Source organism: Chrysemys picta, chromosome 1 (genome assembly GCF_011386835.1).
Source record: "Chrysemys picta bellii isolate R12L10 chromosome 1, ASM1138683v2, whole genome shotgun sequence".
NCBI lineage: Eukaryota > Metazoa > Chordata > Testudines > Emydidae > Chrysemys > Chrysemys picta.
In genome coordinates, this window is record NC_088791.1 from 305,036,203 (window position 1) to 305,050,874 (window position 14,672).

Below are 14,672 nucleotides of genomic sequence, written 5' to 3' on the forward strand. Positions count from 1 at the left end.
AGCCCCTGTTTAAACTGAATAAAAATAAATTTAAAATACTAACTACTATAATAAAACCACCATCATCATTTATCTCTGATACAGTACTATTAATCCATAGTGCTTTACAAAGGAGTCATCATTTTCTTCATAGCAGAGATAGGGAAACTGAGTAAAGATGTCTCCTTCCATTTTCGGCATTCATTGTTAGCATACTATTAGGAACTACTGCTTACATTTCTTTTTAATGGGACCTGTTTGGTGGTGGAGCAGGCATTTTCCTTTTTGAGACTTTATCATTCCATCATCAATACCTTAAAGAAGCCTATAATAAATGTGTAAAAAGCAGCGCTGGGAGCACAGCAAATTTCTCTCATAAGGTCATAGAACTATGAAGATCAGTGGAGCTTTAAATGTCTCTAATGAGAAAATATTACACTACAAAGGCACATCCCCAAATTGTACTGACAGGAAATCATTTCTTAACAAATTAATTCTTAAAACACAGTCCATTTTGTTTTATGGTTGATCTAAAAAGCATATTGCTTGCATTGTTGCATTTCAAATCTTGTTAAGAAATAAATAGCAAGACAACCTTAGAGAACTTTCTAACAAAGTAAAATTTATTAAAATCTGGAAATGCTGGCAAAAAAAAGAGCTTTGACTACTAATTTGTATTTTATAATTAACTATTTATAAGGAGACAAAAACAAAATATATACGAGTTACTTACCAATAAAGATAGGGCTTATCCTTATCTACATTAATATTGTTTAATGGATCCATACGAAACCAGGTGTTAAGAGTAAACCCATTTTGGTAAGGCCACTTAGCAATAGGAGGTAATGCAATTGCCTACAGAAAAGGAAAGAGTAAAAATTACTAATGTAAGTATGTAGATTTGCAGTGTTTAATCAAATACAACTATTTTGAAAGGACCCATAAAAATGACAATCACTGCACTATAAATGCTTTAATGTTTAATTACTCTTATGAGATTTTCTTGTTTTCAGTTCTCCAACTACATAAATTATATTAATGGAGGACTTGAGGAGATATTAATAAAATCAATTAAATTATATATTGAATACCTTACAGAAGGGGTAGAGTAGAAAATGCCAGGGAGTAAATTACTTTTATGGGTGTTAAAACACAAAATTCAACTTTTGACAACTGCAAAATCCATTTAAATGCCAGGAGCACATTATTCATACTAGATAACAAGACAAAAGATTCAACAAGTTACATTTTTTTTAAATATGCCCTGTAAGGATTTGAAAACACTATACTGCTGTTTCCATGGCATTTGAATTGATGTTATATATAGTGAAGAAGTAGAGAAGTTTAATAACTGACTCTGAGGATAAAATTAAATAAATGTTAGAGAGTGGCCTGTGTGGAAATCAAAGGATGTGATTTGATGCAGTGCCATGGATGCTGGTGTTTATGAAAAATTGTTTCATTTTCTAGGCTGTGACTGACTGAAGACTTTGGCTTGTTGTATAGAGATAATTAATACAAGATATAAAACCCTTCTTTTCTCAGTATGGTACCCACAGCTAAAGCAAATCACTTTAATGGCTTTTCGGAATTAAACGTTTATGATACTACAGATTATTATGGCAAAGCCCAAATTATGAGTGCTTTCTTCAAACAAAATATAGCATATTTCTAGATAATAGAAATTAGGGAACATCAGCCTTCTGTACAACTATCTGCACGCAATATTTTCTCACTTTTTGTACATGATATAAGAAAGTATATAGAAGGAAGTATTTTGATAGGTAATTAGGTCAGTTTAATTCGAAAACCAAACAGTCTACCTTTTTCAGTTCTATCAAGGTCATTTTAAGGAGTATGTTAGTCAAACAAACATTTTTACATTGGTTTTATTTAGTTTTTATCACTGATCATTACTAGGCATTCCCTCTGCCCACTCCCAAGGGACAGAAGAATGTGTGAAGAGGGAATGAGCAACAGCGAACAAATATGTATTACTGAACAAACTAGAATAATTAGGATTCCCTGAGCAGGGAAAGATTAATACATTTCAATAATTTAACAGAGAAAGTTTGCATTTGTGGTATCCTAATTAGGGAATATAGAAATGGGCAGCAACTTGAAGGATTGCCTAAGAGCAGAATAGGTTAATCACATGTGACACTCCTCCCGGGAAAGATTTAGAATTGCCACAACTCCGACATAAGCTAGTATGTAATAAACTCAGTTTGCATGGGGCATTGTAATTTATTTTCTTGTTTTGAGGGGATGGAGGAGGAACATCTGATACTACAAACAATAAGGGAATACAAGTAACGTATTATAGTCAGACAGAGTGGTGTGAAACTATACTGAATTCCTCGGGGAAGGGAGTTCCTCCAGATAGGCTCTACTATACACAAATACAGAATACCTACCACCTATTATTTACATAACATCAAAAAGCATGCTATGTGCACACTTCTCAAATGTTCTCCATTTTGAACGGTGTCACTCTTTTTAGTCCCAAATACAGTAACTCCTCACTTAACATTGTAGTTATGTTCCTGAAAAATGCGACTTTAAGCGAATCCAATTTCCCCATAAGAATTAATGTAAATGGGGGGGGGGGGTTAGGTTCCAGGGAAATTTTTTTCACCAGACAAAAAACTATATATTATATAGATATACACACAGTATACGTTTTAAACAAACAATTTAATACAGTTCACAGCTATGATGATTGCGAAGCTTGGTTGAGGTGGTGAAGTTAGAGGGTGGAAGAGGGTAGGATATTTCCCAGGGAATGCCTTGCTGCTAAATCAGTGATTCTCAAACTTTTGTACTGGTCACCCTTTTCACATAGCAAGCCTCTGAGTGCGACTTCCCCATATAAATAAAAATACTTTTTTTATATATTTAACACCATTATAAGTGCGGGAGGCAAAGCGGGGTTTGGGGTGGAGGCTGACAGCTTGCAACCCCCCATGTAATAACCTCATGATCCCCTGAGGGGTCCCGACCCCCAGTTTGAGAACCCCTGTGCTAAATGATGAACTAGCACTCGGCTGAGCCCTCAAGGGTTACCACGTTGTTAATGTAGCCTCTCACTCTACAAGGCAGCAGGAATGGAGGGGAGGGGAGATAGCATAGCAGACAGAGACAGACACACACCTTGTGTGTGGGAGAGAGAGAGAGAGATGCACACTGCCCCTTTAAGTAAGATGACCCACTCTTAAGTGCATTGTCTTTTTAAGTGGCTCAGGAAGTTGAGACAACAGCTGCTGCCCCAGGCTCTCTGTCTCTCTCCATCTGTGTCCTCACCCTGCTCTATATGGAGAAGAAGGGGTAAGTGGGGTGTAGGAGCAGGGGGGAGGGGGGCAACCTGACATTAGCCCCCCTCCATTTGCCCCCCTGCACGGCTCGGGGAGCAGCTCCAAGGCAGAGGGCAGGAGCAGCACATGGCAGTGGGGGGAGGGATAGCTGCAATTGCTAGCCTGCTGGGCGGCTGCAGCGCAGGGCACTTAAGGGAGCGGGGAGCTGATAGGGTGGCTGCCAGTCCACCCTGGTTCCAAGCCCCCACCAGCTAGCTGCAACAGGTTGCTCTTCCTGCAAGCAGTGGACAAAGCAAGCGGCTGCCAAATGACGTTAGATGGGAGCATTGCACAACTTTAAACGAGCATGTTCCCCAATTGATCAGCAATGTAATAACGAAACAATGTTAACCAGGATGACTTTAAGTGAGGAGTTACTGTATACCACAAAAGTTTAATTCTATTGTTGAAAATTCACAAATTCATAGAAACATAGGGCTGTAGGGGACCTCAAGAAGTCATCAAGCCCAGCCCCCTGTGCTCAGGCATGACCAGATATACCTAGACCATCCCTGACAGGTGTTTGGCTTAGAAACTTCCAGTTCCACAACCTCCATGCGAAGCCTATTCCAATGCTTAAACTATGCTTGGAGAATTATTTTTTTCTAATATCTAACTTGAATCTCCTTTGCTGCAGGCCATGACCATTGCTTCCTGTCCTACGTCAGTGGACATGGAGAATAATTGCTCATCATCGTCTTTATAAAAGCGCTTAACACATTTGAAGACTTATCAGGTTCTCTCTCATTCTTCTTTTCTCGAGACTGAACATGCCCAGTTTTTTTAACCTTTCCCTCATAAGTCAGGTTTTCTAAATCTTTCATAATTTTAGTAGCTCTCCTCTGGACTCTACTTTGTCCACATCGTTCTTAATCTGTGGCTCCCAGAATTGAATACAGTACTTCAGCTGAGGCCCCACCAGTGCCAAGAAGAGCAGGACAATTACCTTCCACATCTTACAGACAACACTCCTGCTAATACACCCCAGAATGATAGGGGAGATTACTTGCAACTGGAGGATAGTCAAGATGTATGGTCCTTATCTGTAGTCCACTGTGGGGTTACATATTGTGACAAAGTCAGGCTAGACGTCTGCTGGAAGGTAGATGTGTTAGCCCTAGAACTTCAAAGGTCCTCCTCCCTACCAGCAGAGACAAGGTTACCTCAGGTCAATTAGGGATACCTGAGTCCAATTAAGGGATGCCTGAGGCCTTTTAAAATCCCTCCTTTGGTGAGAGAAAGGGGGAAGAGAGAGACAGACAGACAAGCTGCTGCCAGGCTAGTGGCAGCAGGGAAATAAGCTGCTCCAGGGTGAGAGGCTGTGCTCCTTGCCATAGGGGATACAGCCAGACCTGATTGCCTGCTAGGGGAAGGACTGACATTCCAGGGCAACCAAGAGGACAACACCCTGCATCAGCAAGGAGGCAACGAAAGGTATCCCCTTGGAGTTTTTTGTTTACAAGACTGTTTCCTTTTTGTTTGGTGGAGGATCATCCCTTAGGCTGACCCTGAGGCCTACCCTGAAAATATGACCAAGAGAGCACAGAAGGGGGAAGGCAAACCCTGCCCTGAGTGGGGCAGATTACCTCAGACCTGCCATCACCAGAGGGGGAAGTGCTAAGTCTGTCAAGACGAAGGAGATGCCTTGCCACAGTATGTGTATCATGCACCCGGAGACTGAGAATTTGAACATAGTCTGCACATGTGCCCTGGCTCACCTCATGCCTCTGACTGACAGAATAAATGGAGAGGTGGACTGACTCTTTCTAGATCCTTCTCTACCACGAGTCAGATAAGATCCGAAGCAGAGGAGGAGAAGGGCTGGTAACGCAAAACAGATAGGAACCACTAATCTCAAAGAACCTCCAGTTACAGGTAAGTAAACTTTTCAAGTGATGGTCCCTATTGTATTCCACTGTGGCTGATTGACAAGGCTATCTAAGGAGCAAGATGATGCAAGGATGTAGACAGTAAGGCTGAACAGAGTACCACCATCCCAAATGAGGCATCAGTAGAAGAGTCCTGCACCAGGACATAATGTCTTGTAAATTTGTGAATGGAGCTCCACATGGCTGCTTTACAGATGTTCAGGAGGAGTATTTTCTGAAGAGATGACATAATTGTTGCTTGCACTCTGATGGAATGAGCTCTTATCCCATTGCGGAGGTGGGGGAAGCTGACAGAGTAAAATGCAGGCAGAGATCCATTTGGAGATTCTACAGGTCTCTGGAGATGGCATGGTCTCTGACTCTTTCTGCTATAGTGATGAACAGCCTCAGGAATTTCCTGGTTCGTCTTAATCCCTGTAGGTAGAAAGCCAAAGCCCGCTGAACATCAAGGGAGTGGAGTCTTAGTTTCTGTGTAGAAGCATGCAGTTTTGGGAAGAACACAGGTAAGTGAATCAATTGGTTATGGTGAAATTCTGAAGCTACTTTAGAGATGAATTTGGAGTGCAGACAAAGAAACCTCATTCTTATGGAAGATAGCGTGTGAAGGATCTGTCATCGCTCTAAGTTCGCCAACCCTTCTCGCTGAGGTGATGCCTACAATAAGAGAGATATGAAGCAAGTAGCTAAAGGCTAAAAGAGAGGGTTTTGTGAGTACTGACAGAACAAGGTTCTGGGGTGTAGGCTTCTGAATAGGTGGCAAGATTCTTATTAGGCCTTTCCACAATATTGGTCAGTGGATATGTGAAGACCAAGTAGCCCTGAGAAAGCGGATGGTATGTGCTGATCGCCATTAAGTGGACTTGCAAGGAGCTGATGGGCAAACCTGATGTCTTTAAAGATAGCATATAGTCCAAGACAGGCAGAACATTCGTAGCCTCTGGGAGAATGCCTCTTTGTTGGGCCCAAGCAGAGAAGCATTTCCATTTAACAAGGTAACATTTTCTGGTAAAGTTCTTTCTACCATTGGAGAGGAAGTCTTATATAGCTGAGAAGCATGAACATTCTAAGGATGATATCTATCCAAACACCATGCCCTGAGTTGGAGGTGGCAGATCTTACAGTTCCACTGGGTCAGGAGTTTGGGGAACATTAACGTGATGATTGTTGGTAGGGATGACATACATAAGAATTTGGGAAATCAGAAATGTCTGTGCCAGAAGGGGGCGATCAAAATGACCCTCACTCTGTCCTGCCAGATTTTGTGTAGAACTCATGGCAGGAGCGGTAGCAGGGGCCAGGCATGATTGAACTGGTCCAGCATCACCCTGGGAGTAACGTCCTAGCGCTCCTCTGGAGCAATATGTGATGCATTTCCTGTTTGCTTGAGAGATTCCTGGTTGGGGTTTCCCATAGAGTGAAAATATTGTGCAGTATCAAGACGTAGAATTCCAATTATGGTCGACTGCAAAATGTCTGCCATGGGACTCTGCAAGCACATTTTGCTTCCCTAGTAGGTAGGCTGCCATTAGAGTAATTTAGTTGACGATATAACACTTCCAGAAACTGGCTGTTTCTGCATACAGGGAGGCAGATATTGCTCCTCCTTGCTTGTTGATATAGAAGACAGTCGTACGTTGTCCTTCCTTCCATTCATCCACGCTAACGTTGGTGAGTGCGGATGAATGCAAGGAAGGACTCACATGCCTTCTGTACGGCTCACAACTCCAAGATATTGATGTGCATCATGACCTCGTCCAGGCACAGTGTGGCTGTTCATGTGGATTCCCCAATCTAACAGGGATGTATCTGTAATGATGGTCCTGTCCAAAGAGGAATGGAGAAAGGGGATATACATGCATACCTGATGAGGATTTGTCCAGAGTAGGGAAGACAGTACCTTGGCCAGAAATGTCACCATGAGGGTCACAAAATGTTGGTTTAGGGAGTATACCGACTACAGCCAAGCTTGAAGGCAACAAAGGTGGAGTCTTGGAAACCAGGTGATGTAGGTGCACACAGCCATCTGACGTAAAGACGGGCATGGCTTGACTGGTCTCGAGGGTTGTTTGTGATGTGAACTATGATATTGTTCATGGACTGGATCCTGTCTGTAGGCAGGTATGCTCTTGAGGTAATAGAATTTAAAGGATGCCCCAAGTCCAGAGATTGTATGAGGGTGAGAACAGATTTTTATATGTTTACACTGATTCCCACTAAGACAGGAGGTGTAGCATCATGGAAATTGGTGCATAGGCCTCCCAGCAGGACTTAGCAACAAGGAGCCAGTTGTTGACACAGGGGAAGACAATGAGACCATGATGCTATTCTGTGGAGAGATGCCCTGTACTGAAAATGGTCAGAGCCTACCATGTATCTGTGGGCGGAATGAATGTCTATGTGAAAGTGGGCATCCTTCATATCAAGAGACGTGAACCCTTATTGCTGCCAATGTGACCATGCAAAATCTGAGTTTACTAATGAGATGGTGGAGGTCAAGGACTTGTCTCCAACCATCCTTCTTTTGGGGTAGCAGGAACCCTCTCTCTTGTCATTGCAGAAGGACATGTTTATAACTCCTTGCTGCAGTAAAGAGTTCACTTCTTGTTTGAGACTACTCATGAGAATGGCCCCTGATGGAGGAGGCATGGGGGTGTTGGAGGAGATAGGAATGCAAACTATCTTATAGCCAGAGTGGATGACATTCACCACCCACTTGTCTGTTGTTACCACACTCGGGTTGTTGAAAAGAATGCTAGACAACCCACAAATGGTGTATGGGGGCACGGGGGTGTCAGGAGGTGTTGGACTTAGAGTTTCACGGCTTGAGTGCCCATCAAAAATAACTGAGGTGGAGGCTGACACGGAGATGCTGAGACTGTTGCAGAGGGTGTTGGGAAGCGGGACTTTTGAACCCTCTCTCTCACACATCATGATTCATAGGGTCTCTGACAGAAGAACTGCTGAGCCATATATCAGATTTGGTGGATGGGCTATGTAAACATCCCCTTAGAGGCAGGCATGTACATCTCCACCGAGCAAAGAGTAGCCCTGAAATCCTTCAGGCTATGGAGGGATTCATCCATCTTCCGGGTGAAGAGGTGCAATTCATCAAAGAGTACGTCCTAGATACTGTCTAGGGAACCCTGATGCATGAAGCCATGACTCCCTGCATATGACATAGCTCTAAAAAAGGTATCAGTGGCATCAATTGCAGATTGGAGGGCAGTCCAGGCTATCTGTTTTCCATCATGAATCAGAGCTTGAAAATGAGCTCTGTCCTGTTGTGGAAGGCTGTAAGTAAACTCTCCAAACTTGGCATTGTTCAGTAGCACCCAGTAACTGGCTATCCTGAACTGGAGGCTGGATGGTTGGACCTTTCTTCACAGCAGATCCAAGCATTTGCCCTGTGTCAGAAGGAGTAGACTGGGGATCTTGCTGTCTAGCCCTTTCAGAAGTGACATGGACTACCAGTGAATTGGGATCAGGATGAGAAAACAAAAATTCTGCACCATGGCCAGCGCCTAATAATGCTCAGCTCCCTCTTTGGGGGTTGGCATGCAAGTGGCAGTGGTATGCCAAAGTATCCTAGCTAGCTCCAGTATGGCTTCATTAATGGGGAGAGCTATTCTGTTGGGTCAAGAAGCATGTAGGATGTCTAGGAGTTTGTGCTGAGAATCTTGGATCTCCTCAAGGGGAACCTGCAGCTCTCCAGCAACTCTGCAGAGAAGGTTCTGAGACTGCCTAAAGTCATAGGGGAGGGGTGTGGAAGTCACCATTTCATCCAGGGATGACAATGGCAGTCCTGCTGGTTCCCATGCAACCACCAGATCTGAAGCATAATGTTCCTCTTCCTCTGTCAGATTCAGGGGCAGACCTGAGCATCCCCTTAAAGGGGAGGCAAGGGGTGATGCCCTGGAAGAGTGGATCAATTCTGCATGGGTTACTGGTTCCAAGGCCCACAATATGGCTAGTAAGAGGGATCAATAGGTGGTTGCAGTGGTCCCCATAGCATGGGGTACCTGCATCTCTGAGTTAGAGGCAGCGGAGGTTGGCCCCAAATGTGTGTGGATCTTCTGAGTGGTGGAGAATATGTAGGGTAAGGAAAGAGCAGTTCATCCAATGATTCAGAATCTCCCGACTAGGAGAAGGCTGATTCCAGTTCCAGTGGTGGTACTCTCAATGCCATTGGTGATAAGCTCTTTCCAGAGGTTGATTCTCTTGGTGGTGATATTGTCTCCCTGGAAATGGAGGGGCCTGATGAAGGAGGGGATTCCAGATCCGGGAGAGCGAAAATATCCTGTGGAGTTGAAACAGATTCAGATCTCTCTGGTGTGAGAGGGGTTCTGCTTGTCTGACCCATCAAAACCAGTGATAAGGGTGGTATCTGAAGTTGGTGGTGTCAGTGCTAATGCATCCTGGAGAGCGAAAATATCCTGTGGAGTTGAAACAGATTCAGATCTCTCTGGTGTGAGAGGGGTTCTGCTTGTCTGACCCATCAAAGCCAGTGATAAGGGTGGTATCTGAAGTTGGTGTTAGTCAGTGCTAATGCATCCTGGAGTTTGGGAGTAGCCAAGGATGATGGCACCAACAGAACATGGTTTGGTACTGGACTTTCTTGTCGTGCCTCTGGGACTTAGTACATCCTAAGTCCTCATGGGCTGAGCTGCAAGGCTTGCTTACAGCCAAGTCAGACTTCTCTGAAGTGGACTTTGAGGAAGAATTAATATCATGCTTATGAGAGTGTTTCCTAGCTTCCCACCATGGTGTCTGTGGGGGTAGATACACCCACAGCAGAGCTGGACTTCGCAGTAGGAGGTACACTCCTTGATGAATCAGGCCAATACACAGGGGGTTGAGAGTTTCCCTGGCCTGGGAAGGGAGGGGGCAGAGCAGAGGTGAGCTGGGGTGGGGAGTGGTTTCTCTCCCTACCCCGATGTAACGCAGTCTCACCGATAACATGGTGAGATTTTTCGGCTCCTGAGGACCGCCTGGGAGGGGGGAGAAGCGGAGCTGCGGTGCGCTCATGGGGGGAGGAGGTGGCGGAGCGGAGGTGAGCTGGGGCGGGGAGCGGTTCCTCTGCACCCTCCCCCTTACTTGCTGCAGCCCCCCTGCGCCCTAGCTCACCTCTTCATCTGTAAAATTAGGATAATATCATCCACCTCACTTCACACAGGTTTTGTGAAAGTAATGTTTGTGAACCACTCAGAAACCATAGTAGTGAGCACCGTAGACAAGGCCATGAAGAAATAAATACATTCTGTATTTAGAGCAGGTTAGTAATAAGGCCTAGGACACACACTGAATGAGGATAAAACAAAATATTGAATAGCTGCTCATTTATTGAGTAACACCCATTGTGTGCACTGAGGCAGGGTTCTTGTGGAAAAATAGTATATGATCATGTAATTAGAGATTGTATCCCTAAGGCATATACACAAGGGGGCCAAATTAAGGTTGCATAGGCTACCTTAATTCTGGCATTTCTTAATTTTTGAGTGCTTGACTTTACAAGCTTGCTAATTTTCTTTTAATGTACTTCTGTGGGTAATATTACATATACAGTATTTTATATATACAATATATAATGTGTAATAAATGTACCAACACATACACAGAATGAATGTGTATACATGAGCAGGATAAAGTGTTTATCATTAGAGATTTGGATTGGGCATTACTCTCAAAGCTGCAAATGAGGTATGCTAGTCATCTCAAACAAGAGTTGACAAAACTTTTATACTCCACACCACAACATACTTTAATTTTTAAGTATCATATATAGCATAAATATGTTAAGAATTTATAAAAAATACTGGTATTGTTTTTCCTATTCTTCGGTCTATAAAGGTATGTACCTTAGTTACCATGAGTCCAATTTACAGATCTCAGAGAGCCATACCTGTATAAATGATCTAAAGCTGCTTTTCTTGAATAAAAGTACCACATTTTGAGGTCAGAAGCGAGTGCATGCTCCAGCTGGTTACTGAGAATCATCTCTTTTCACCAACATACAGCTTCCAATTTAAGCCATGATGGTGCATGAGATATTCCACCTTGATCCTGTCCAGAACTGAAAATTGCTTGTCCTGGGACTATTTTGGAGAGTGTGGGAAAGGGATAGTACACAATTTGCAGGGGCGGGGGAGGAATGAGCAAAGTATTTATCTAGCAATTTGCTCTTAAAAACATTAGCAGTAGTCTCAGTGGACATTATTTAGGTGAGGCAGTTAAAGGCACATGATAAAAATTTAGAACTGGGCTATCACCATCATAATTGTGTATGCATGTGTACATGCACGCACCACACACACTTCTAATTTATTATATAGTATTAGCCTCTTGTTTTAATCATTTACTATTATTGTAAACTTTCTATTTAAAAAAATTGTTGCCCCCAAATACTTCTCTCCTAATCCATCTCATGCAAAATATCTCCTTTTACTTTTGACATTAAGTACCTGGGGGTATGGTATCACCTCAGTATTATGTCAGTTCTGCCAAGTTTCCCTGAACATCCAAGACCTAGTCTATTCTGAAAAAATTATACTGGGTAATGTTTTCCTCATTTCTTTATTAAGAATATCCAAACCCGATAAAGTAATGCATGCAAGGATGTTATTTTATTGTTCCCAGAAATAGAAGCATTTTGGTTAAAAACTTACTGCAGCACTACAGCCCGGGAAGTTGAAAAAGGTATCAGGACCATGTCTCTGTGGCATCTGATTAAGGACTGACAATAGTTTAACTGCATGTCTTGGCTGTTAAAACAACACAATTGTAGAAATGTCAATGCAACCAGTTAATAGCGATATTCTATAGCTATATTAGCCACTGGATAGTTTTCAAACAAACCGGTAAATTAATTCTAAAACGGTTTTTAAAAACTTTTAAAACAGTAATTCAATTAACAAAAAAAATCAATTTCATATGCCACTAGAGACCATTTATGTTAACCTCAGGCACTAATGCACTGACACTTAATACTTTATCTGGCCACAGCTTACCCAGATTCCATTTTCGCCTCGAAGCATGCTGAACAAAAGCTTCAACTCCTTGACAGTGATGCTGTAGCTGGCAAGAACCCCCAACATATCAACTAGAAGATCTTCAAAGGAAAATAAAGTTATTCTGAACTCTGAATTACACTGTTTGTCAAAGAAATTATTTGCAAGTACAAACTGAAAATGGCAATTTCATTAAAAGTAAACTTTATTCACAAATATTAAAATCAAATTGTTTCCTTAAATATTGTATAACAAAATATGAATTAAAGAATGTCCATCTTTCCCATAAAAATCATTTATGTTTAAAATACACATGTGATTACATGCCCATTTTTAAAATTATCAGTTTTTAACAAAACAGTAAATAAGTACCCATAAACAATCTTTTATGTTTGCAGTTTTATCATAATGGGGTAGGAACCTATTGCTGAATATTTATCACCTTTGTATTGCACATTTTAGGATGTTTCCTCATTCTTCTTGTAGCATGTTTCTAGCATGTGTGAGCTAAGATGTACACATCAGCATTCTTTGAACTGTTTTGCTACATCATCTTGCAATTTAATTTCTCTGCATTCTTCTTTAATTTGGTACCCAAGTATGAAAACTTTAGATTTGACCACAATGCAATGCCAAACAATGGGGGGGGGGGGGGAAGGGGGGAAAGAGGCTCTGCTAAAGACCATCACTACAAGTGACAAAAATTACTATAGAATAATTAATAGACGACATATCCTCCATTAGAGCATTTCAAAAACCAAGAAACCTATACAGATAATAGGAACAAAAAAAATTCACTTTTCGGAGAAAATAGCATTCAAGATTAATAAATAGATTTTAGACTTTTTTAAAAAATGAAAAATTTATGCTCATTTTAAGGTTTTGGATAGTTTGGGGAATCCTGGTTCTTTCCATGCTCTCTTTGCTTTCCCTCAAAGCCCAATACTTCTAAGAATTGCTATTAGTGTCCTCAGGTGCCATTACAGCAGGAGGAAGGATAGTAGAAGTTGTGGCCCTCAGAAAACACAAAAGGCTATTACAATTTCAAGGAGCAGCTTCCAATGTACAGAGGATTCAGACCAAACAGATTAAGGCAAACTAGGGCCCTTATCCACCAATATTTTAAACATGCTTCTACATCCTGAGGGTCATTCACTAGCCAGACATCTCCTTCTCCATAACATTCTTTGTTCTAACAAAACTCAGAATTTTCCTCTTCCTCCTCATCTCCAAAGACCACCTCTCTCCTACTCTGTTTCCATGGCTGGTTTGGGGTCATAAAACTGCCTGGGAAATAACTTTTCAGCTGCTAAGGAAGTTCACCATATTTCCCTTCAATTTACAAGAACATTTTGCATTACAGCTGGAGGATATAGGACGAGTTATAGCTAAAAGACGCCTAAACATTTTCTCTAACTAGCCTTTTTCAGTTGATCGTAACTACTAAACTTTCACTTTCTGAGCTGAAATTTTTCAGATCTTGTCTCCAGGATTTATTTTTTCTGAAAATGTGAGTGAACATTTTTTAGTCATTTAGTAGTTTGTAGACAGCAAAAAAACCCTTCTCTTTTAAAAAATGTGGTTTTGTCTGTGTTTAAAACTGCTCTTATACATCAGCAGGAAGGCGTAGAAACTTGAAATCAGTCTGGGAAATGGTGAGATGTGTGATTTCACAGGTCTAATGAATATCTATTTGATTTGTCTGCGTTAGAATAGTTTACAAATTGTACTTTAAGCATTTTTTTAAATGATTTCCTAATGTTCTAACAGCACTGACACATGTGCACATAAGTACCTTTATAAAAAACCTTGTCTTATTTGATGCACATATGCATACTGAATGATGCAGGACTCTGAAGGAAAGCCCCTAGAAAGTTTTCAGGAGACAGTTATAGGACTGTATCCTAATTACAGGATCACACACTGTTTTTTCTACAGAACCACTCCCTCCGCCTGTGTGCTGGTTGAATGGTACGTGGGTGCATAGTAATTAGGAATAGGGTCCTCTAGATCCATGCATCACTTTGAAGTGAATTCCATTTGTAATTCCCACAGTATGCACTATGAGTAATCCACTGAAGCCAATGGATTTGCTCTGAATTTGTACCACTGAAAGAGCAGATTATAGCTCTCAATGAGCAAATTGGAGCATGCAGTGAATGAGGCCTCATTTAGTGCACAGGTTGCATGATGGACAATTGATGATGCACAAGTTCACTCACTGAACAGTGAAGATAAAAATTAAAAAAAAACACCTAAGCACTTATGGCCACTTTCACCATAGAGTCCAAGCACCTCCCAAATATTTAAATAAAGAAATAATAATAATGATCTCTCTTTCCTTTCCCTGCCTGTAGGATAAATCACTTCATTAGTTAAGAGGGTTTTTGTAAATGTACCCTGCAAGAGTGGGTATGTGGGGTTCTGCTTGTGAAGAGCTTATTGAG

At 41.7% G+C, this 14,672-nt stretch overlaps 1 protein-coding gene across 12 annotated transcripts in view; it reads right to left on the reverse strand.

Annotated features, from left to right (window-relative positions):
* The window catches only part of NBEA (neurobeachin), an 823,962-nt gene that overhangs the window by 682,722 nt on the left and 126,568 nt on the right, over window positions 1-14,672 (reverse strand). For all 12 annotated transcript variants that reach the window (XM_065581345.1, XM_065581343.1, XM_065581347.1 and 9 more), the window contains exons 3-5: window positions 12,226-12,326; window positions 11,884-11,979; window positions 713-834 (exon numbers count right to left, since the gene is read on the reverse strand). In XM_065581345.1, the coding sequence (XP_065437417.1) occupies window positions 713-834; window positions 11,884-11,979; window positions 12,226-12,326 (319 nt within the window). The remainder of the gene's footprint in view (window positions 1-712; window positions 835-11,883; window positions 11,980-12,225; window positions 12,327-14,672) is intronic.